The 23,545-nt window shown below is 36.7% G+C and overlaps 3 protein-coding genes across 3 annotated transcripts; all 3 read left to right on the top strand.

The window, feature by feature from the left end:
• The first annotated feature begins 1,967 nt into the window (after positions 1 to 1,967).
• Positions 1,968 to 3,741, top strand: LOC147338280 (uncharacterized). Its single transcript, XM_086260543.1, has 6 exons — positions 1,968 to 2,010; positions 2,115 to 2,444; positions 2,607 to 2,963; positions 3,171 to 3,296; positions 3,430 to 3,488; positions 3,595 to 3,741. Exons 1-6 carry the CDS (start codon positions 1,968 to 1,970, stop codon positions 3,739 to 3,741), a joined length of 1,062 nt encoding a protein of 353 aa, XP_086116669.1.
• Positions 3,742 to 9,073: 5,332 nt separating this feature from the next.
• On the top strand, positions 9,074 to 10,846 carry LOC147338281 (uncharacterized). The gene is made up of 6 exons (XM_086260516.1): positions 9,074 to 9,116; positions 9,223 to 9,552; positions 9,729 to 10,085; positions 10,260 to 10,385; positions 10,534 to 10,592; positions 10,700 to 10,846. The coding sequence occupies exons 1-6, from the start codon at positions 9,074 to 9,076 to the stop codon at positions 10,844 to 10,846; spliced, it is 1,062 nt and encodes a 353-aa protein (XP_086116642.1).
• Positions 10,847 to 18,588: 7,742 nt separating this feature from the next.
• LOC147338282 (uncharacterized) lies at positions 18,589 to 20,258 on the top strand. The gene is made up of 6 exons (XM_086260529.1): positions 18,589 to 18,631; positions 18,744 to 19,073; positions 19,235 to 19,591; positions 19,720 to 19,845; positions 19,944 to 20,002; positions 20,112 to 20,258. The coding sequence occupies exons 1-6, from the start codon at positions 18,589 to 18,591 to the stop codon at positions 20,256 to 20,258; spliced, it is 1,062 nt and encodes a 353-aa protein (XP_086116655.1).
• Positions 20,259 to 23,545: the final 3,287 nt, after the last annotated feature.

The raw sequence follows: 23,545 nt of genomic DNA on the forward strand, positions 1-23,545 counted from the left end.
GGCATAGTAGCGTCATGGCTTGAAAGGAAGGCTACGCAGAGAAGAATTGAGGCTAGAATTTTCCGCTCTTGCAGCCAACCCAGTAATTTTGTTTCCACCTATCTGGGGGCACCAAAAAAAGAAGTATTTCTCCCAGTAAGAGTGGACTACTGGTAGGTGGTTCTAGGGATCAGTTATTATTCTGCTCGCTAGTACCATTTGTCTGAACCAGGACTCCCTTTGCAAGTGCTCACTGACTCTTGCGGTGAGCAAAATCTTCTTGATGAAAACCGATTTCAACAGCTTGGAATCCCCACTATGCTCCAAGCCTCTGACCACCCCACTTTTACACTCAGCTTCAACACTCACACAGAGTCTGTTCACCTAGTCATCTACGGCAGTGGCTCTGAGTTGTTGAAGTTTGTTGTATTCACTGCTCCCATATCCGTTTGGATTTGGGGAATCCCCTGGTTATAAAAACATAATCCACTTATTAACAGAATGTAAGAGAGACCAAATGAATGCTGAAGCTTATTTCGCACAACTATAACCTCAAACTCAACTGATTTATGTATTGTTCCCAAGGAGTACCATGACCTCAGCCATGTGAGCCATATCAACCATACGACAGCAGAAGAGATCTTCTTCCTGGTGCTTCTCTTCCCTTCTGTTGCCTTCTGTTCGCCCAAACAAGTGAATTAGTTGTGTGACCTCATTCAACTCATTTTAAGTCTATTTTCTAACAAAGCATTTATAAATGACACTGAGAGGTGAACAGGACCTCAAGACGCAAACAACTCTCAGCTGTTTTCACAACAAAACAACAACAAACAAAGACAAACAAAACAAGAAACAGCCAGAGCATAAAGCGATAGAGTGTAAACACTACATAGTATCCATCATATTAAACTGTAAAGCAAAATGTCTTTTCAATATTTGAGCATTTGAATTTCTTTCGTACAAGTAACTCAGATGAAATGAACAAAGTCATGGATGGTCTCCTTCACCAGCACAATGCAAACTGTGTGCAGCTCCTCAGAGTAAGGAGGTGATCAGGTTGGTGACCATGTTGTTCCTATCTCCTTCATAATGGAGAACCAAAGCAAAAATGAAAACCACAGGCTGTATAAAGCAGAGATGTTACTGCATTAAATCAAGAAATGCCAAGATTCAGTGGCCATTATGAATATAAACGCAACTTTTATCATAAAATCGGAGCACGAAATCCACACATATGTTATATTTAGTAGTGGCTATTGAATTTATTTATTTGATGCAGTAACATCTCTGTTTTATATAAAATTAAGAACCATGAAAATGCCATTTGCTTTGGGATTCTTCTGAGCGAAAGAGATAGCAAGCCACCCCTGAACCTGATCACCTCCATACCCTGAAGTGATCTGAGTTTTTACTGTGCAGATAAGCAGACCACGCCCTGTTCTTTCCTTATTTAGCCGAATTCAGCTGTGTGAAAGCAGAGCACAAAATACCTTAACTTCTTCCTTTAATCCAGGTGCACTTTGGAGCCTGACTTGATTCTCTAACTCCTGACTAAAGCTGATACACATCACCTAAGTGTCAGCTACATGAAAACTAATATGCTAATGAGTAAAAATAAATTACTATAACACTGAATGTGAAACATTAACTAACATCATCACCAAGGCCATAATACACTTTCCTGTTTTGATTTCCTGAGGAAACTGTTGTAAACATAGTATGTGTGTACTGTAAACAGCCCACTGTAAGAAAACCAAAATGAGAGTCAAACATAAATTAACATAAATGTGTTGCTGGTGTTGTTTCATGTGTTTAAGCTTTGGGTATGGCATATTTCCATTGTGGTAGTGCAGTGAAACAACACTACAGTGAGAAGCCAATAAGATTGCTCTAAAAATTGTTCCCTCCCATTTGATACGGTTAAATGTAGACAAATCCTTTCATAATGCAGCTTCAAACGTCTGCCGTGTCAAGAGGAAAAAAACAAAATGCTGACATTTTTTTATATACTGCTCCTGATCAAAACTGGGCGTAAGTACAGAATTCTTAATCACTGAATCACTGTGGTGTATTAATCTAAAAGATTATATGAATATATCACTGTTGGTAACCATGATTCTGCTTTTAATTTTCAGGATGCTCAGATCATCAGATCTTTGACACCAAAAATGTTGCTGTTGAGGAAAATGTGACTCTGAATTGTTTCCGGGATCGTCTTTGGCTTTTAACAAACTTATTCTGGATCAGACTTGTTTCTCAGAGCTTTCCTGAAATTGTAGGATCAACAATGTCTTATGATTCTCCGATTATTGAAAACATTCATCACATTACAACAAAACAAGAGCCTGGAACTTTTGTTCTGCATATCAACGGAGCACAGTTAAGCGATACAGCTGTTTATTACTGCATCAAAGTAAGACAGCGCAAGATGACATTTTTGAAAGGAACTTTTCTTCAAGTCAAAGGTAAGTGAAACAGAAACAGCAACACTAATGAGTCAACCACAGCAAAATTATTTACCGTTTTTATATGTTTATTTGCGTAATTCCTGAAGACACACTATTTCAATATAATTGAAATTTTTATTTAACTGAATATAATGAAACATATTTATTTTTATTTCATAGGACCTGACCCAGGCATCACTGGTGTCACTCAAGACTCTTTGTCTAATCCAGTCCATCCAGGAGACCCAGTAACTCTGCAGTGTTCAGTCCTCTCTAATTCTGAGAACAGAAGATGTACAGAAGATCACAGTGTGTACTGGTACAGAACCAAACCAGATGAGTCTCATCCAAGTTTAATGTACAGTCAAGGAAACAATAGTTATGACTGTGAGCGGAGTCCTGAGGCTGCCTCCCAACAGAAATGTGTCTACAGCTTCTCCAGGAACGTCAGCTCGTCTGATACAGGAACTTATTACTGTGCTGTGGCCACATGTGGAGAGATACTGTTTGGAAATGGAACAAAACTGAATATCGAAGGTAAGTGTTTTCGTATTAAAATAAAAAATAAAAATATATAAATGTTTATATTTTATTTAGTTTTGACTACAATGGATTTAGATGAAGTACATCGGCACATAATAATTGATGAATCTATGTATATAGATTATAAATATTATTACATTTCAGTTTCATTATTTTATTATTTCATTATTTCACCTTTAATAAGAGCTTTTTCCAATATAGTTCCAGTTGTCCGTCATTGGGATTTGACCAACACAGTTCTCATTCTGCTATGTGTTGCTCTCAGCATAAGCCTGATTGTCATAGCCTTCCTCATTTATACCATCAAAGAAAAACACAAAACCTCGGGTAAGAACAGTTACTTCTATATCGATTTCTTGAATAGTATTTGGTTAGGTCATACTCATTTACAACTGATTTGTAAAGTAAAATACAGTGAAACATTTGCTTCTGATCACTTTTTCACATTGTTTTAATCCAGCTGCTGTTTCTCTACAAACAAATACAGAATCAACTAGGACTGAACATCAAATTCATAAAGTAAGAAATTTTGCAATTAAAAGCCTGATGGAAAAATAAAACCAGCAGTTTTAATGATAGTCTACAGATGTGCATTTCAGTTGATACATTTTGATGCATTTCTCAGAGACACGAGGACTCATTGACTTATGCTGCACCAACCTTTATCAAGAGAAACACTCGCAAAGCAGAGAGAAGGAACACGAGAGCAACAGAGACAATGTGTATTTACTCTGATGTCAGAGCTTTTGAGTGTGGAAAAAGTGAAGCTTAAGCAAAGCTTGTATTTCATCTCCCTTTCATCTTCACTTTGGACTGATATTTAATATTGCCATGCCCAGATTTCATCCACTGAGTCTGGATATTAAAAGCAGAAGAGAAAAACATTCAAATGATGAATATGTGAAAATAAGTCCAGTAAGTCATCAAACACAAAATGTGCTTTGGAACAACTACAACACATCAAATCTTTGTATTTTTTAATTCATGTCCCATTTTCTTCACTTTTTTTGTTTTGCTTTGTGACAACTGTAACAGAGATACAAAACACTGCACAGAAAGTTCTAATGTACCATTTTGTTGTGTGAGCACTTTGTATCTTTCAGCTGTTTATGTCAGGTGCTCAGAAAACAACTATGTTGCACCTGTTTGGACCTGTTTGGTTTGTGATTCAAGTTTTTCTCTGTCACCCTGCATGAAATGCTTTTTATGTATGCTCTGTAGGATCTTGCAGAAGCTTTATTAAAACACTCAAATGATATCTGAAGCTTGGTTTCTCAGATTTCCACCACAGATTGTAATTAATTTGTATATATGAGAAGTAACTTTACATTAATAAATACATATAACGCCCACAGCTTTCCTGTTGCAAAGTAATGCTAGTGTGATGCTAGTCTGTTAATGTGCAACACAAGAGCTCTGAAAATGGATTTAATTAAAAACATCCAACATAAAATGTAAGTAAAACACAAAATTCTGTTTTAACTTTGATAGTACAACATTTAAATGAGTCATTTTCATCTATTCTCTTACGATTGAACCATTACTCTGTATACTAAGGCAATATAAATATTCCCTTTAAAATCACACACACACTTTTCTTTCTTTATTCAGCTGAGTTCACCTGTTTAAAAACAGCACAAAACAACTTATCTTATTTGTTTATTTCAGGTGCACTTTGGAACTGAGCCTGACTTGATTTTCTGATTTGTCTGACTAAAGCTAGCTAACTGACTTCAATAAGCTGACAACTAACCAGAGTTGAACCGCAGGAGGGAGCTAAAAAAAAGTGCAAACTCTTGAACATCCCACAGGCATTCCCATTCATTATTGAGTGATCCCTTGTGACAAGGGAGCAAAGCTTTCATCAGTTAAATATACATACTGTTTGTGATCTTTACACTTGTTTGTGAAGCTCTGTGAAACACTCGCTATTGTTTTGTGATTACGTTATTCGTGTTCTACTTTAAATGAAGATGTTTCAGTATATTTAAATTAAAGTCATCTGTGACACCAGCTGCTCAGTCTGTCTTCCTCTGTCTTAAACCCTATTACATATTTAGACTCTGGTCAAACATCTTCTCTGTATTAGGCAAATTATATTTGTATAACCCAGAATCTTTCTGTGTCACTTTGTGCTTTGTCTGTTTCTTTTTCTATTGTGACAACAGCTGACTGTTAGTGCTGACCTTTCTGTTTCATTTTTAAAGACTTTGTAAGTCATAAATGAGGTCACACTAAATCCTGAATTAACTACGAACTGCATAAATGAACTATGAGTTACAGTATGAAGTGAGGATTCACAAAACCTCTAGTAACATGCTTACTCACAAATAGCTTGCTGTATATGTGTACATGTGTACACAAATGAATTAATCATTTACATAGATTTTCTAAATAAGAGCATGAACCATTAACAGCTTTCATAAAGTGCAAACTTGATGGAATCGGTTAAAGTAAATTTCACTGATTCCATCTTAAGTAAAATACTCAAATGAAAAAGAAAAGAATGAAACTACACAGTTTTTTCCTTTATTAGACTGCTGCATATTTTCAAATACGTTAAATCACTAAAACATAATCCAGGTTTTGTAACTTAGGTTTTGGGATTTGCACTGTACATTGCACTGGATAATAAAATAGTCCCATTTTGAGTCAGCTAGGTAAATCACAAAATAAGTTCTTTTCAATCTTCCAGCACATTGTGTGTCTTTGAGAATAATTTCACGAAAGATCAGTCACCTCTTATTTTGAACTTAATGTTTCACCAGTGGTGGTTAGCACCATTGCTCATAGTAAGAAGGCCCTGGTTTGAATCTAGCCTGGGGATTTTTTTGTGTGTAGAACTTGAATGTTCTCCTTGCATCTGCACGGGTTGTCTCCAGGTACTTGGCTTCCTCCCACAGCCCAAAGACATGCACGGGTTTAGACTAACTGATGGTTCCAAATTGGTCATAGGTCTGAATGTGAACATGAATGGTAATCTGTATTGATATGTTAGCCAGGCAATACATTGGCAATCTGTCTAGAACAGTGATTCTTAACCCTTTAAGACCTACCATAGAACATGGTAGGTCTAATATAGCCAAGGCTTATATTATATTTTACATGCTGTAGAGCCATTTTTGGGAGCATTTCAAGTTGCTATACATCAGTACAACCATTATAACCCAAATCTTAATAATATGTATGCATTACATGCATAGTAATTACATAAATTGCAAAAAAGTGCAATAAACTACAAAAAAATTGAAAATTTCAACGTAGGAAGTGTTATGAACAGCTGATCGGATCGGCAAAGCCTTTTTCTGGAATATTATGTTTTTGTTGCTGCAAGCGATTTTTATGCCATTTTTGCAAAGCTATATGTGGAAGGAAACTGATCTAGGACAAGCTGATGGCATAAGATGTAAGTACATCTCCTCCAGTTTCATATGCAAAAGAAAAATACTGTGCTAGCTTACGTGGTTCCAGTTCTACCTGGATTTAAAAATAGTTACACAAAACGGAGTGTGCCCGCTCCAACCGGCTTTAAAGGGTTAAGAGCTGCAAATTCTTTTTAGTTTTCGACCTGTGGGCCCCAGGACATCATAAGTTATTAATTGAAGACACCAGGGACTACTGTCAGTGCGCCCCAGGGTGGCTGTGGCTACAATGTAGCTTGCCATCACCAGTGTGTGAATGGGTGGATGACTGGATATGTAAAGCGCTTTGGGGTCCTTAGGGACTAGTAAAGCGCTATATAAATACAGGCCATTTACCATTTACCATTTTACTGTTATCCATGAAAATCTCAGTTACAATACAGCTTCCCACCACTTGGTGGAATTTGTTTAATCAGCCTCAATAAGCAAGCAGAAGAAAACACTCTCCCCGCTGTTTGCAGTTAGCAAAATATATGCAGAAGTACTTAAAATGGAAAAATGAAGATGAAAGTTTCTGAATGGTGGAGCGGAGAGCCCAATGTGTGGACTGTGGATGCTATCCAATCATAGTGGAGGAACTGATTTTGTTCCATGAATTGTTAACCTGTTTGGCATTTTGTTTTATACACATAATAAATAAATGTTTACCACATTGCATCATGTTATCATCTTTTTTATTTGACAAGGTTTTAGCTATTGAATGTTTCACCAGTGCTGGCTAGCACTATTGCTCACAGTAAGAAGGCCCTGGTTTGAATCTAGCCTGGGGACTTTTTCTGTGTAGAACTTGAATGTTCTCCTTGTCTCTGCGTGGGTTCTCTCCAGGTACTTGGCTTCCTCCCACAGCCCAAAGACATGCACGGGTTTAGACTAAGTGATGGTTCCAAATTGGTCGTAGGTGTGAGTGTGAGCGTGAATGGTTATCTCTATTTATATGTTAGCAATAACTTGAACTCCTGTCTTAGAATGTAGTGTTTGTACCTTGTCTCTTATCGTATGGAATAAGTTTTCAAATTTGACAACTTCACCACAATCAAACTCATTACATTTGCATTACTTCTCAGTAGTGTTTGTCTGTGTGCACATCCACATATTTAAGTCCCTTGTTCAACCACTTCAGTCTAACTTTATCACTGTAGCATTTTAAAAACAAGTCAAGTCAAAATGTCAAATTCAAATTGATTTTATCATTACACACACAAAACTGACATGTACTTGCATTATGATCTTCACATTCATTGTTATTCACTTAATTTGATTTAATTTAAAAAGGTATTTTTTCAATGTGAGCAGAACCAAAATTCATTTTGAGTACTCCATGAAAAGAAGTTTAATTATGTACAGTCACAGTTATCCACAGTTTTCTTCACTTTGATAGACATGATTATAGTAAAACAGTGACTGCCATATACATATTTTCCAGTGAAAAGGACATGTTACTAATTTCCAATAATCAGAGCGTTTCCTGAGAACTGGGTGCAATTTTATGTGTATGTATTAAAGGTAAATTGCATGATGATATATCTATATATCTATATATATATATATATCTATATATCTATATATCTATATGTATATATCTATATATATATATATATATATATATATATATATATATATATATAAATAGATATATATAGATATATATAGATATATATATATATAGATATATATAGATATATATATATATATCTATATATATATATCTATATATATATATATATATATATATATATATATATATATATATATATATATATATATATATCCTTAACACAGAACCATGAATCTAACCTAAATTTGTCTTATTTCATGATGAGTTCAAAATGTATTATGAAGGTAAGACAATTATCAGCTGATGAAGTTTCACAATTACTGTATGTCTACTAATATTTTACTTTGCAAATAGACGACAGTTATTTCTGAATGAGGGTAAAATGTTCTCAACAATATCTCTATTAAACTCAGGCAAAGAAAGTTCAGCAAAGGGCTTTAGGAGATTAAGGAGTGGAGCGGGAGGTTTGTCAACTAGTCGACTGCAGTTTAAATTTGGCACTTTTTACTCTTTGTTTCCACTCACTGATTAGTTAGTTTTTCACTCAGTTTCGGGGTTTGCATTCATTAGCACCAAAACGCACTTTAAGGGTTGGGCTAAGATGTGGTTTGGGTTAATATATGACTATAAATATGAATATAAATGGAAATGAGAATGAGAAAAAGCTTGCTCACCTCACAGTCCCAATAACAACGGATGCACTACAGCACTTTTTATGTAGATGTCCTAAGTGTGAAACTAATAAATAATAATAACATAGGGTAACACGGAATCTGGAACATTAACTAACATCACACAAAGTCTTCACATTTTCTTGTTTTGATTTCCGTATGAGGAAATTGTTGTCAACAAACCATGTGTTGTCTACTGTAAACAGCCCACTGTAAGAAAACCAATATGAGAGTCAAACATAAAATACCATGAGTGTGTTGCTGGTGTTGTTTCATGTGTTTAAGCTTTGTAAATGGCATATTTCCATTGTGGTAGTGCAGTGAAACAGCACGACAATGAGAAGCCAATAAGATTGCTCTAAAAGTTGTCCCCTCCCATGCAATACGGTTAAATGTAGACAAATCCTTTCATAATGCAGCTTCAAACGTCTGCCGTGTCAAGAGGAAAAAAACAAAATGCTGACATTTTTTTATATACTGCTCCTGATCAATATTGGGCGTAAGTATAGAAATCGTACTCACTGTACTGTCACCGTTTATATTAATATGAATGTTTATATGACTGTATCACTTTTGATGAGCATGATTCTGCTTTTAATTTTCAGGATGCTCAGATCATCAGATCTTTGACACCAAAAATGTTGCTGTTGGGCAAAATGTGACTCTGAATTGTTCCCGGGATCATCGTTGGCTTTTAACAAACTTATTCTGGATCAGACTTGTTTCTCAGAGCTTTCCTGAAGTTTTAGGATCAACAATATCTCATGATTCTCCGACTATTGAAAACATTCATCACATTACAACAAAACAAGAGCCTGGAACTTTTGTTCTGCATATCAACAGAGCACAGTTAAACGATACAGCTGTTTATTACTGCATCAAAGAAAGTCAGCTAACCATGACATTTTTGAAAGGAACTTTTCTTCGAGTCAAAGGTAAGTGAAACAGAAACAGCAACACTAATGCGCCAGCGACAGCAAAATTATTTGCAGTTCTTGTACTTTTGTTGCACAACTCACAGTTCCTAAATATGCTCTATTTTAATGTATTTGAATTGTTTTAAATTCAACAGTATTTAATGAAACATATTTATTTTATTTTTATTTCATAGGACCCGACCCAGGCATCACTGGTGTCACTCAAGACTCTTTGTCTAATCCAGTCCATCCAGGAGACCCAGTGACTCTGCAGTGTTCAGTCGTCTCTAATTCTGAGAACAGAAGATGTACAGAAGATCACAGTGTGTACTGGTACAGAGCCAAACCGGATGAGTCTCATCCAAGTTTAATTTATATTCAAGGAAACAATAGTTATGACTGTGAGCGGAGTCCTGAGGCTGCCTCCCAACAGAAATGTGTCTACAGCTTCTCCAGGAACGTCAGCTCGTCTGATACAGGAACTTATTACTGTGCTGTGGCCACATGTGGAGAGATACTGTTTGGAAATGGAACAAAACTCGATATCGAAGGTAAGTATTTTTCTATTAATTATTGATCATATTTTAGTCAATATTGACTATAGAACAATTAAGTGAATGTCAACAAATACTAATTAAAATGAATTTATATGTATAAATTATAAATAGTATTGCATTTCACTATTACTTCACATTAAATAAGAGCTTTTTTCAACATACTTTCAGTTGTCCAACATTGGGATTTGCAGAAGACCAACACCATTGTCTTTCTGCTATGTGTTGCTCTCAGCATAAGCCTGGTTGTTATAGCCTTCCTCATTTATACCATCAAAGAAAAACACAAAACCTCGGGTAAGAAGAGTTACTTCAGTTTTGATTTCTCAAATTATATTCAGTAACGTCCTATTAGCTGCTACTCATTTGTAAAGCAAAATACAGTGAAACATTTGTTTCTGATCACTATACAGTTATTTACTGTTTTTTAAATGTTTTTTTTCAGCTCCTTTTTCTGTAAAAACAAATACAGAAACAACTAGTGAAGAACAGCAAATTCAGCAAGTAAGAAATTTTGCAATAAACAGCCTGACAGAAAAAAATACTTTAACTTTTAGTGATAGTCTACAGATGTGCACACAAGTTGATAATTATTTTTATTTTTTTCTCAGAGACACGAGGACTCATTGGCTTATGCGGCACCAACTTTTACCAAGAGAAACACTCGCAGCGCAGAGAGAAGGGATGAAAGAGCAACAGAGGCAATTTGTATTTACTCTGATGTCAGAGCTTTTGAGTGTGGAAAAAGTGATGCTTGAGCAAAGTTTGTATTTCATCTCACTGGGCCATCAGCTAATACACTATGTGGCAACTAATGTGTTATGTATGTATTTGTGACAACTGTATATTAAATATGAATATTGAATTGGATTATTGAATTCAATTAGAAAAATAAAATATAGCTTCACTTTGGATGGATATTTAATATTGGAATACCCAGCCTCTGCTCTCTGAGTCTGGATATTGGAAATGGAAAATGAAAACATTTAAATGATGAATATGTGAAATTAAGTTCAGCATGTCAACCAGACATGAAATTTGGTTTGGAACAACTACAAGACAACACATCGTTCTATTTGTTTACTTTAATGTCCCGTTTTCTTCACTCTTTCTGTTTTGCTTTGTGACAACTGTAATAGAAATACAGAAATCTGCACAGAAACAGGTGTTATAACTATGTGGCACCTGTTTGAACCTGTTTGCTTTGTGATTGCCTTTTACTCCGTCAGCTTGCATGAATTATTTTTTATGTTTATTCATGAGGATTAAGTAGAAGCTTTAATAAAACACTCATATGATATCTGAAGTATGCTTGCCTTCTCAGATTTCCACCACAGATTGTAAATAATTTGTATATATGAGGTGTACTTTTACATTAATAAATCCAGTGTCGTCGCAAACTAGTCTAGTGTGATTTTCAGTCTGTTATTGTGCTACAAGCGAGCTCTAAAAATTGAATCAATTAAATCCATCCAACATAAAATGAAAATCAAGCCCAAATGTCTGTTTGAACTTTAACAGTACAACATTAAAATCACAATTTTCATGTCCATGTTTTATGTTATGATTGAACCATTCCTCCATATAATAAGACAATCTAAATATTCTCCTTAAAATCACACATGTTAAGTTTGTGTGTTCTAGTGTTCTAGTGTAATATGGTGGCAGATTGAAATAAAATGTTAACGATGAATGAATGACTAAAAGCAAGCAGAAATATGAATATTGACTTACCTTCAATAACAAGAGAATTCAATTAGAAAAATAAAACCCATCTTCACTTTGGATTGATATTTAATATTGTCATGCTCAGACTCCGCATCTGTCTGGATATTAAAAGTGCAAAAGAAAAACATTTAAATGATGAATATGTGAAAGTAAGTCCAGTACGTCTTCAGACAAGAAATTTGGTTTGGAACAACAACAAGACAACACATCTTCGTATTTGGTGTTTTTTAAACTCATGTCCCGTTTTCTTCACTCTTTCTTGTTTTGCTTTGTGGCCGCTGTGATAGAAATACAGAAATCTGCACAGAAAATTCTAAAATGTTATTTTGTTTTGTGAGCTCTTTGTATCTTTAACTATTTATGTCAGGTGTTCAAAAAATAACTATGTGGCGCATGTTTGAACCTGTTTGCTTTGTGATTACAGTTTTTTTCTATCAGCCTGCATAAATAGATTTTATGTCTGTTCAGGAGGATTATGCAGAAGTTTTAATAAAACATTGAAATGATAACTGAAGTATGCTTGGTTTCTCTGATTTCCACCACACTGTAAATAATTTGTATATATGAGAAGTAACTTTATATTAATAAATACAATGTCCACGGTTTTCCTGTTGCAAACTAATGCTAGTGTGATGCTGGTCTGTTATTGTGCAACACAAGTGCTCTGAAAATGGATTTAATTAAATACATGCAACATCAAAAGAAAATAAATCACGTAATTCTGTTTTAACTTTGGTAGTACCACATTAAAATAACAAGAGTCATTTTATGTATTTTGTTATTATTGGACCATTACTTATCTAAATATTCCCTTTAAAATCACACACACCATTTTCTTTCTTTTTTCAGGTGAGTTCACCTTTTTAAAAGCACAGCACAAAACAACTTATCTTATTTGTTTAATTCAGGTACACTTTGAAACTGAGCCTGACTTGATTGACTTGTCTGACTAAAGCTAGCTAACTGACTTCAATCAACTGACAACAAATCAGAGGAAAGTTGAACTGCAGGACGGACTAAAGAAATGCTAAACTCTTAAACATCCCACAGGCATTTCCAGACATTATCGTTTGTGATCTTTACACTGGTTTGTGAACCTCTGTGAAATACTCACTATTGTTTTGTGATAACGTTATTCTTGTTATATTTTAAATGAAGACGTTTCACTATATTTAAGTTAAAGTCCTCAGTGACTACAACTGCTCAGTCTGTCTCTTTCTGTCTTAAACCCTTTACAAACTCAGTGTCAGGAATCCTGATACAGGACCCAAACGCAGGACCTTTGAATGCCGCCAGTGCGCTTATTTACAGTGGGGCGAATAACAAGTGCAGAATATTTTTGGTGCGCTCCAGGTGAATGTGTTTGCATAATACTGAATCTTTCTGTGTCACTTTGTGCTTTGTCTGTTTCTTTTTCTATTGTGACAACAGCTGACTGTTAGTGCTGACCTTTCTATTTCATTTTTAAAGACTTTGTAAGTCATAAATGTGGTCACACTAAATCCTGAATTAACTACAAACTGCATAAATGAACTATGAGTTACAGTATGAAGTGAGGATTCATAAAAACTAGTAGCATGCTTACTCACAAATAGCTTGCTGTATCTGAATCAGTTAACCATTTACTCAGATTTTCTAAATAAGAGCATGAACCATTAACAGCTTTCATCAAGTACAAACTTGATGGAATCGGTTAAAGTAAATTTCATTAATTCCATTTTAAGTAAAATATTCAAATGAAAAAGAAAAGAATGAAACTACACAGTTTTTCCATTATCAGCACTGTTGCATATTTTCAAATATGTTAAATCACTAAAGCATAATCCAGGTTTTTGTAACTTAGGTTTTGGGATAAGTACTGCATAATAAAATAATTTCATTTTGAGTCAGCTAGGTCCATCACAAAATAAGTTGTTTTTAATCTACCCTTCCAGCACATAGTGTGTCTTTGAGAACAATTTCACGAAAGATCAGTCACCTCTTATTTACTTTGAACTTAATGTTTCACCAGTGGTGGTTAGCACCATTGCTCATAGTAAGAAATTCCTGGTTTGAATCTAGAATGGGAACTTTTTTGTGTCTAGAACTTGAATGTTCTCCTTGCATCGAATCAAGGAGAATGCAAGGTACTTGGCTTCCTCCCACAGTCCAAAGACCTGCATGGGTTTAGACTAAGTGATGGTTCCAAGTTGGTCATAGGTCTGAATGTGAACATGAAAGGTTATCTGTATTGATATGTTAGCCCAACAATAGATTGGCAGCCTGTCTAGAACAGTGATTCTTAAGAGCCGGACCTTGAGGGCCGCAAACAATTTTTAGTTTTACACCTGTGGGCTGCGAGGCCCGCGGGACATCATAAGTTAATTGAAGACACCAGGAAGATCTCAGCCTGGGCGTCTATTGTCTTGTGTAGTCTGGAACATGAGTGGATGACGCGGTGGGTGCAGTTTTCTCTGTGGTGGGGTCGGGTGGGCTGTCCCGGGCTGTGCAGCCTGCTGGAGCGGGTGGGCTGGGAGGAGGAGTTGGCCATCCAGTTGGGGTCTGGAATGTGGGGCCTCCCTGCTGCTGCCGAGTCGGGGCAGTCTGCTTTTCTCCACCCCAGCGAAAAGGGTAACACTACCTGGATCTGGGTGCAGTTTCCCCCTCCAGGGGCAAGGGTACCTAGACCTGGGGTATAGAGTACGCTTGGGGAGTGTGATTGTGTGTACAGTGTTTCTTTGTGTCTGTCTCCACGTTGGGTGAGTGTGGAGTAAGTGCATATGAGAGCATGAGGGTGGGAATGGATGTTTGTATCTGTGTGTGCCTGTATGTCTGTGTCTATATGTCAGGTTGGTTATCAGACGCCACCTCTCTGGGGACATCTCAGGCCCTCTAAGGTATGGAGGTCTATCTCTCCCACCACTTCCCCTGCCAGTGGCAGACGCCCGCAGACATCGGTGCATTGGTGGTTCTTTGTGTCTGGGGATGGGCGTCCGGGTACACACCAGCTCACTCTTGGTGGCGTCTTGTTGGGTCCTGGGGCTCGCTCGGGCCACTTCGGGGGTGGGGTGCCCTTGGCCTCTCAGCCTGGGGCTCGGTCACTCAGGTACAGCTGGCTGCCGGCGGAGCTCACAGGCACGTCACTGCAACTCCCCCTGGCTTCTGCTCCGCGGCTGCTGAGTGAGCCCTCATCTGGGACTCTCCTCAGCTCTTTCTGGGACAGTGGCGCAGCTGCCCCTCTGTTGGTCTTCCTTGGTCTCTTGTGTTCTGGGGGCCTCTGGATGTCTGGAGTTTTGATCTCCTCCATACCTGCTTCATGCCCTGGAGGACGGGGCTGTGGCCCCCCCACACCCTCTAGCAGATCATTACATGAAGGAACCTTTAAAAAAAAACAAGCGTGTCCATGCTCACAGGTGTACACACGGGTGATCACACACACAAACTACACCCTTTTTGGCTCCTACTTCGAAGCGCACTGTGTGCTGTCGATCTTGCGTGCTGCACGGTAATGTTTAGTATTTGGTATTTACTGTCATATTCCCATATATCATTGTGATGTTGTTTATTCTATTACTCTTGTTTTCTTCTGCTTGTTTTCTTTTTTTCTTTCTCAACAGGTGATCCAGGTGATCGATAGATGCATTTTTTTTCTTCTTCTTTCTCTCTGCTTATTCTGTTGGTTTTTGTTTTGGTTTTTTTTGGTTTTTTTTGCACTTCCCCCCGTCCCTCTTCTCAGCTGTTTTTTTTTCTTTCTTTCTCCCCTTCTTTCCTCCAGTCAATTCTGTCCTGTATTCAGCAAATGAAAATAAAATAAACAATAAAAGGTGAATCAAATGGACCATTACGGCAAGGCTGGGATGGTCAATTTGGTTGGGCATCTTTCTTTGCCTTTAGACAACAACTCTGATGGCAAAAGAGCCAAACGGGACAGGCAAAAAAAAAAAAAAAAAAAAAAAAAATTGAAGACACCAGGGACTACTGTTATCCATGAAAATCTCAGATACAATACAGCTTCCCACCACTAGGTGGGATTTGTTTAATCAGTCTCAATAAGCAAGCAGAAGAAAACACTCTCCCCGACGTCTGCAGTTAGCAAAATATATGCAGAAGTTCTTAAAATGCAAAAATGAAGATGAAAGTGACAAGGGCCCCTCCCAAAAGGCAAACTTTTTGCACAAGTACAACCCTGACTTCCTGAAGTAAAGGTTTCTGAATGGAGGAAACAAGGCGGAGCGCAGATCCCAATGTGTGGACTGTGGACTAATGCAATCCAATGATACCGGAGGAATTGATTTTGTTCCATGAATTGTTAACCTGTTTGGCATTTTGTTTTATGTGCAAGTTCACATTCACATAATAAATGTCTATCACATTGCATCATGTTATCATTTTTATTTGACAAATAAAAATGATAATAACATTTAGCAGTTAGCTGAAATAGATTTGATTTAGTTATTAAATACAAAGCAAACCAAAAGTCATGAGATGACCATAGAGGGCGCTGCAAATAAGCTACTGACCATCCCAGCCTCAAACAACAGTGTGAGCCATCTTATGATGGCCTTAGACATACAGCATCATCCTCTGGAAAGAATAAAAAGAAGTCCATTTTGCTGTTTGCAACTAGACGAGTCCACTTATGTCACAAATGGTGCATTGCTGCTGGTTTTTGTTCATTATTGCTGGACAGCAGTATGCATGAAGACATGCTGTTTAGTGGAGAGCTACCAACACGAGCCACAGCTCAGGAATGTTTCCACTGCATTGATGAATCCCTGAGGATCCCAGAGAAGGACACGTGGATTTACGACCCATTTTTTCGTGGATCCCACTGAAAATTATGTTGCTTTACCCTCACATCTGGAATCCCAGCTTCTGGAAGTTTCCACCGACAGCACTTTAAAGTTGCAGTGGGGCAAACTGGACCTGGAGTCCTTCTGGATTGATGTCTCAAAGGAGTACCCATGTCTGACATTGAGAGCTGTGAAACTCCTTCTCCAATTCAAAACTACATATCTGTGTGAATCAGGATCACAGCCAAGACCAAAGCCTGAAACAGACTCAGAGCAGCTACTCTGAGAATGAGCCTTTCCCCCATTCCACCCAGACTGGATTAGATCGTGTCTCAGAGGCAGGCTCAACTGTCTTATTAAGAGGTGAACATAAAAGGGGAGTTGCAGCTTGCCAAAAAACATGACTGCTGTGACTGTTGTTGTTCATTTGTCTCAAATACAAAGAGTAACTTCTGGTTTGCCAGTGAAAAAAGGTTTACTGCTGAAGCAACTTTTAAATTCACTCACAGATTATAAAGCTATATTTTCATTTGCATGTTTTTTTAATTTGTAAGTTTATTTATTCATTCATTTAACCAGATTATTATCACATTATTGATCCAATTTTTATTTTTACCCTTTTTTGTCTCTTTTGCTGTAATAAAATTGAATTATTAATTACTCTTGTGTTATCAACCCTGATTTGAGCCTTTCAGTTTTTACTTGCAGTTTGATTTGTTCCAGAAATTGTTAACCTGTTTGGCATTTTGTTTTATGTGCAGTTTCACATACACATAATAAATAAATGTCTATTACATTGCATCATGCCATCATAATTGATTTGATTTAGTTATTAAATATAAATCAAACCAAAAGCAACATCAACTTATTCAATACAGTGTTAATATCTGACTGGGCCCCGGGCCACCTTGTAGTAGAAAAGTTGGGCCCAGAGGTAAAAAAGTTTAAGAACCCCTCTTTTAGAATGTAGCGTTTATACTTTGTCTCTTATCCTGTGGAATATGTTTTTAAATTTGACAGCTTTTCACAATCAAGCTCATTATCTTTGCATTCTTTGTCAGTATTTGTCTGTGTGCACACCCATATATTTAAGTGTCCCTTGTTCAGCCACTTTAGTCTCACTTTACTAAACTAGAATTTAAAAACAGGTATGGAAAAAACTCAAATTTAAACTGATTTTATTATTAAACACATAAAACTGGCATGTACTGCCATTATTCACGTTCATTCTTATTCACTTTGAAATGTAAAAAAGTATTTCTTGAATGTAGGGAGAACCAAAATTCATTGTGAGTACTCAATCAAAAGAAGTTTAATAGTGCACAGTCTCAGTCATCCACTGTTTTCTTCTCTTTGATAGAGGTGATTATGGTAAAACAGTGACTGCCATATAAATATATGTCAATGAAAAGAACAGAATGGAATACTTAAAATTTCCAATAATCAAAGCGCTTTACGAGAATTGCGTTCAAGTTTATGTGTAGGTATGAAAGGTAAATTGGATAACGATATGTGTGTGTGTGTGTATGTGCAGATGAAGCAAATAAAGATTCACAATTACTGTATCTCGATTAATATTTTACTTTGCATATACATGACAGTTATTTCTGCATGACCTAAGTGTGAAACTAATAAAATAGGGTAACCCTGTATCTGGAACAATAACTAACATCACGCACAGCCTTCACATTTTCCTGTTTTGATTTCTGTTTGATAAAACTGTTGTAAACAAACCATGTGTTGTCTACAGTAAACAGCCCACTGTAACCAAACCAATATGACAGTCAAAAATAAAATACCATGAGTGTGTTGCTGGTGTTGTTTCATGTATTTGGGTATGGCATATTTCCATTGTGGTAGTGCAGTGAAACAACACTACAGTGAGAAGCCAATAAGATTGCTCTAAAAATTGTTCCCTCCCATTTGATACGGTTAAATGTAGACAAATCCTTTCATAATGCAGCTTCAAACGTCTGCTGTGTCAAGAGGAAAAAAACAAAATGCTGACAATTTTTTATATACTGCTCCTGATCAATATTGGGCGTAAGTACAGAATTCTTAATCACTGAATCACTGTGGTGTATTAATCTAAAAGATTATATGACTATATGACTATATGACTGTTGGTAACCATGATTCTGCTTTTAATTTTCAGGATGCTCAGATCATCAGATCTTTGACACCAAAAATGTTGCTGTTGGGCAAAATGTGACTCTGAATTGTTCCCGGGATCATCGTTGGCTTTCAACAAACTTATTTTGGATCAGACTTGCTTCTCAGAGCTTTCCTGAAGTTCTAGGATCAACAATATCTCATGATGTTCCGACTATTGGAAAGATCCATAATATTACTACAAAACAAGAGCCTGGAACTTTTGTTCTACATATCAACAGAGCACAGTTAAACGATACAGCTGTTTATTACTGCATCAAAGAAAGTCAGCTAACCATGACATTTTTGAAAGGAACTTTTCTTCGAGTCAAAGGTAAGTGAAACAGAAACAGCAACACTAATGCGCCAGCGACAGCAAAATTATTTGTAGTTTTTATGTTTAGTTGCAACAACTTTATTTGCCCAATATGCAATAATTTAATATATTTTTGATTTAACTGAATATAATGAAACATATTTATTTTTATTTCATAGGACCTGACCCAGGCATCACTGGTGTCACTCAAGACTCTTTGTCTAATCCAGTCCATCCAGGAGACCCAGTGACTCTGCAGTGTTCAGTCCTCTCTAATTCTGAGAACAGAACATGTACAGAAGATCACAGTGTGTACTGGTACAGAGCCAAACCAGATGAGTCTCATCCAAGTTTAATTTATAGTCATGGAAACAATGGTAATTATTGTGAGCGGAGTCCTGAGGCTGCCTCCCAACAAAAATGTGTCTACAGCTTCTCCAGGAACGTCAGCTCGTCTGATACAGGAACTTATTACTGTGCTGTGGCCACATGTGGAGAGATACTGTTTGGAAATGGAACAAAACTCGATATCGAAGGTAAGAATTTTTCTATAAATTATTGTTCATATTTTAGTCCATATTAATACATTATTATTATTACACATCAATATTAGTTTTACATTTCACTCTTACTTCCCATTAAATAAGAACTTTTTTCAATATAGTTCCAGTTGTCCGTCATTGGGATTTGACCAACACCGTTGTCTTTCTGCTATGTGTTGCTCTCAGCATAAGCCTGATTGTTATAGCCTTCCTCATTTATACCATCAAAGAAAAACACAAAACCTCAGGTAAGAACAGTTATTTCAGTAAAGTAAAATACAGTGAAACATTTGCTTCTGGTCACTATTTACAGTTATTTTCTTTTGTTCAAATTGTTTTAATCCAGCTGCTGCTTCTCTACAAACAAATACAGAAACAGCTGGTGCAGAACAACAAATCCAGCAAGTAAGAAATTTAGAAATGAACAGCAATCAGCGCATAGCTATGAGCAATTTTTCTTGTTAGTCTATGGATGTGCATACAAGTTGATGGATTTTTTATTTTTATTTCTCAGAGACATGAGGACTCATTGACTTATGCTGCACCAACTTTTACCAAGAGAAACACTCGCAAAGCAGAGAGAAGGAACACGAGAGCAACAGAGACAATGTGTATTTACTCTGATGTCAGAGCTTTTGAGTATGGAAAAAGTGATGCTTGAGCAAAGCTTGTATTTCATCTCACTGGGCCATCAGCTAATACACTATGTGGCAGCTAATGTATTATTGTATGTTTAAACCTGATGTATTTATTTGTGATGACTGTACATAAAATATGAATGATGATTTGTCATACCTTTAGTAACTCACAAGAATTCAATTTGGAAGAACAAAATCCATCTTCACTTTGGACTGATATGTTATATTGGCATGCCCAGACTCTTAGTGTGTTTTAAATGCATTCCTTTACCCTTTCTGTTTTCCTTTGTGTCCGCTGTAATAGAAATACAGAAATCTGCACAGAAACATCTAAAATACTACTTTGTTTTGTGAGTTCTTTGTATCTTTCAGCTATTTTTGTCAGGTGTTCTGAAAATAAGCAGAAAATAAACTTTGCTTTTTATGGGGCTCTTGCAGAAGCTTTATTGAAACAATCAAATGATGTCTGAAGTATGTCTGGTTTCTCAGCTTTCCACCAAAGACTTCATCATATATGAGGTGTAACTCAGTTTCCATTTGTTGCAAACTGATGCTGGTTTGACTGTTGCTGTGCAATACAAGTGCTCTGAAAATGGAATCAATTAAATCCATTCAACATGAAATCAAAATAAAGGACAAATTCATGATTTATCTTTGAAATCAACACATTAAAATAACAACAGTCCTTTTCATTTAATTCTATCATGATTGAACCATTACTCCATATAAGAAGATAATCTAAATATTCCCTTTACAATCACACATGTTCAAGGACGTGTTAGACATGATAACATAATTTGCTGATTAACTGCTAAATATATAATGCTACGAGTGACAAATGAATGACTAAGCAAGCAGAGCATCTCTACGCTGCTCTGCCTAAAGATCAATATTTCATGTTAAATTTGGGCACCATTTGCTGAACAGCCATTACAGAGCTTAGATACCTGACCTGTACTAAGCACAGGTATTCCTGATATAATTTGGGTCCATCAGTGGATTATCTCTTGAGGTATTTCTGTAGAAGCAGGAGATTTCAACCAATTCTGTAGTAAGATTATCTGCATTTGATTTAATCTGTTGTATAAAAATCTTTGTCTTTTTGGTGACATGTCATGCCTGGCACCTTGTGCAGTAAGTGCTGAATGAACTTTTAAGATATCACCAACTAAATTTTGTTTTCAGGTACAGCAATCTTATCAAACTATTGCAGCTCAGATTGTGTTATAGGTACAGACAGATACAATTTTTGAGACATACTACACTTTTTAGGATGTCAGACATACTAAGCTGTCTGAAAGGCTTGTATCTGTGGCTCAGACCTTGCTTGTGGATTTTTACAACAGGGAGGTGTTGAGGAAGGCGACCTCTTTCTTATTATGTTTAGACCATCCTCTCCGCAGCTTCCCTCGAGTTGCTGGTATAAAGTACCTGCAGTGAAGACCAAGAGACAGTCTTTTATACATGCTGATATTGTCATGCTTAACAATATTAAACCATAAGGGTTGTTGCCATCATTGAACTTTGTTGACTGAGTTTGTTTATGAGTCAGCTGGGTCCATAATAATAGTATTTCTGCCCTGCTGGTACACTGCTGTTTTACTTTTGCTTTCAAAGAAGATATATTATAGGTGTGATTGTCTTTGTCTTTGTGGTAGTAAACAGTAAAAAGAATATAATGAACCCATGTGCATTTGTATTTGAAAAGCTTCATAACATTTCCTGAATTGGAGTGGGACTTCAAACCCCTGGGTTTGGTGCAAACCTGACACAAAGATCTGAGCTGGTCTAAAGACTGAAAGAGTGAGAATGACAAAAGGAAAGTAATTTTTGAATAGGACACTTAATTTAACTCTCCCATGATCACGCTCATGATCTTTGCATTGTTTGTTAGCTGAGATTATAAACATTTGGCTGTGTGCACACTCATAAGTGTCTCTCTTGTTCAATCCCTTGAAATCTAACTTTACTAGTAAAGTATATTAAGGTATAGGAACAAGACTGTATTCATAAACTCATTGTGAGATTTAATGTGTAACTGACATCTAGTTGCACTATCCTTATCACATGTGTTCTTATTTACTTTAATTTACTTAACTTTTAAAATGTGCTTTTTGAATCAGAAACTAACTCTAGTCTGTAAGGGGGAAGTCCTCCTTCACTCTGTTGTCACCTCACTCACCGCATTCACTGTTTTAAAATAGATTGCTTAGAGAATGGACGAGTTGTTCCAGACCATGAATCGCACCTAAATTCATTCTGGGTGCTAGATCAACAGAAGTTAAATGGTGTCAAAGTTTTCCACTGTTTTATTCATTTTTATGAAAGTAATTGCTGGGTCTGCATTACAACAGGCCTGCTAGTTCAGACTTGAAGAAAGCAAGATAGAGCAGCGATCGATCGGTTTTACTTGCTAGCAAGGGAAGGATCTCAGAGCAGCCTTTCTGCCCTTGATCTCAGACCACTCCAAAGAACATCACCCCACTGCAGCCTTTTATTGTGCGACACACAGTTTACACCAACAACCATTGTAAAACCCCCCTATGGTCACAAAAGGTTAAAACACTGTGTGTGTGTGTGTGTGTGTGTGTGTGTGTGTGTGTGTGTGTGTGTGTGTGTGTGTGTGTGCACGTGAGTGTGTATGAATGGCGGTGCGTTTGTGTGACTTCCTGCTGAGGATGTGCCTACAGTTACACTATAGCCGTCCTCACCATTCAACAGGCTGGGGAGGGGAGCAAAAACAGAAGAATGTCTTTGATCATACAGTTTAAGGCAAGACTTACAAATTTAAGTACAATGATGACAACATTTAACAATTTCAACCTAACAGTAATCATGATAAAGAGAAGATGACTGTTATATTGATGCAGCAAAGAGAATGGGAGGCCTAAAATTTCCAGTAAATCTATTGTTTTCTAAAAGCTGGCTGCCACTTTTTATGTGTTTGTGTATGAAAGTTAAATTGTGTGAATATAGGGCTTAAGGTCCAGTGTGTGTTATCTGAGGGCATCAGGGCAACCTGTTCTCACTAATACTTTCATAAAAATTAAAGCAAAGAAAGTGAACAAATTGCTTTAGGGTTTGGGTTGGAGGTGCAAGTTTCACAATAAAGAGACACTAGATCATGTTCTGTTTGGGAATGGGCAGTTTATTTTCCACTCACTTCTTGCATTTATTAGCAACAATAATAGTTAAGTGGAGTTGGTTTGGGTTAATGTATGAATATGAATACCGCCCACTTTCACTCTGTCAATTTAGCAGTAATTGGCTCTTCGCTTTTTGGCTAGCTGCACTCAAACGGGAAAATCCA

This window comes from Aulonocara sp. 'chitande type north' Nkhata Bay, linkage group LG2 (genome assembly GCF_057382095.1).
Source record: "Aulonocara sp. 'chitande type north' Nkhata Bay isolate Kocher_YH1m ecotype deep benthic linkage group LG2, A_spYH_male_GT1.1, whole genome shotgun sequence".
In the NCBI taxonomy this organism is placed as follows: Eukaryota; Metazoa; Chordata; class Actinopteri; order Cichliformes; family Cichlidae; genus Aulonocara; species Aulonocara sp. 'chitande type north' Nkhata Bay.

What these genes read in the sequence shown, in the direction of transcription:
- LOC147338282 (XM_086260529.1), top strand. Translation starts at nt 18,589, where the DNA reads ATGCTGACAATTTTTTATATACTGCTCCTGATCAATATTGGGC. An exon ending in GCTCCTGATCAATATTGGGC is followed by an intron (nt 18,632 to 18,743) that starts GTAAGTACAGAA and finishes TTTAATTTTCAG; the next exon opens with GATGCTCAGATCATCAGATC. An exon ending in AACTTTTCTTCGAGTCAAAG is followed by an intron (nt 19,074 to 19,234) that starts GTAAGTGAAACA and finishes TTTATTTCATAG; the next exon opens with GACCTGACCCAGGCATCACT.
- LOC147338281 (XM_086260516.1), top strand. Translation starts at nt 9,074, where the DNA reads ATGCTGACATTTTTTTATATACTGCTCCTGATCAATATTGGGC. An exon ending in AACAAAACTCGATATCGAAG is followed by an intron (nt 10,086 to 10,259) that starts GTAAGTATTTTT and finishes ACATACTTTCAG; the next exon opens with TTGTCCAACATTGGGATTTG. An exon ending in AGAAAAACACAAAACCTCGG is followed by an intron (nt 10,386 to 10,533) that starts GTAAGAAGAGTT and finishes GTTTTTTTTCAG; the next exon opens with CTCCTTTTTCTGTAAAAACA.
- LOC147338280 (XM_086260543.1), top strand. Translation starts at nt 1,968, where the DNA reads ATGCTGACATTTTTTTATATACTGCTCCTGATCAAAACTGGGC. An exon ending in GCTCCTGATCAAAACTGGGC is followed by an intron (nt 2,011 to 2,114) that starts GTAAGTACAGAA and finishes TTTAATTTTCAG; the next exon opens with GATGCTCAGATCATCAGATC. An exon ending in AACAAAACTGAATATCGAAG is followed by an intron (nt 2,964 to 3,170) that starts GTAAGTGTTTTC and finishes TTTCCAATATAG; the next exon opens with TTCCAGTTGTCCGTCATTGG.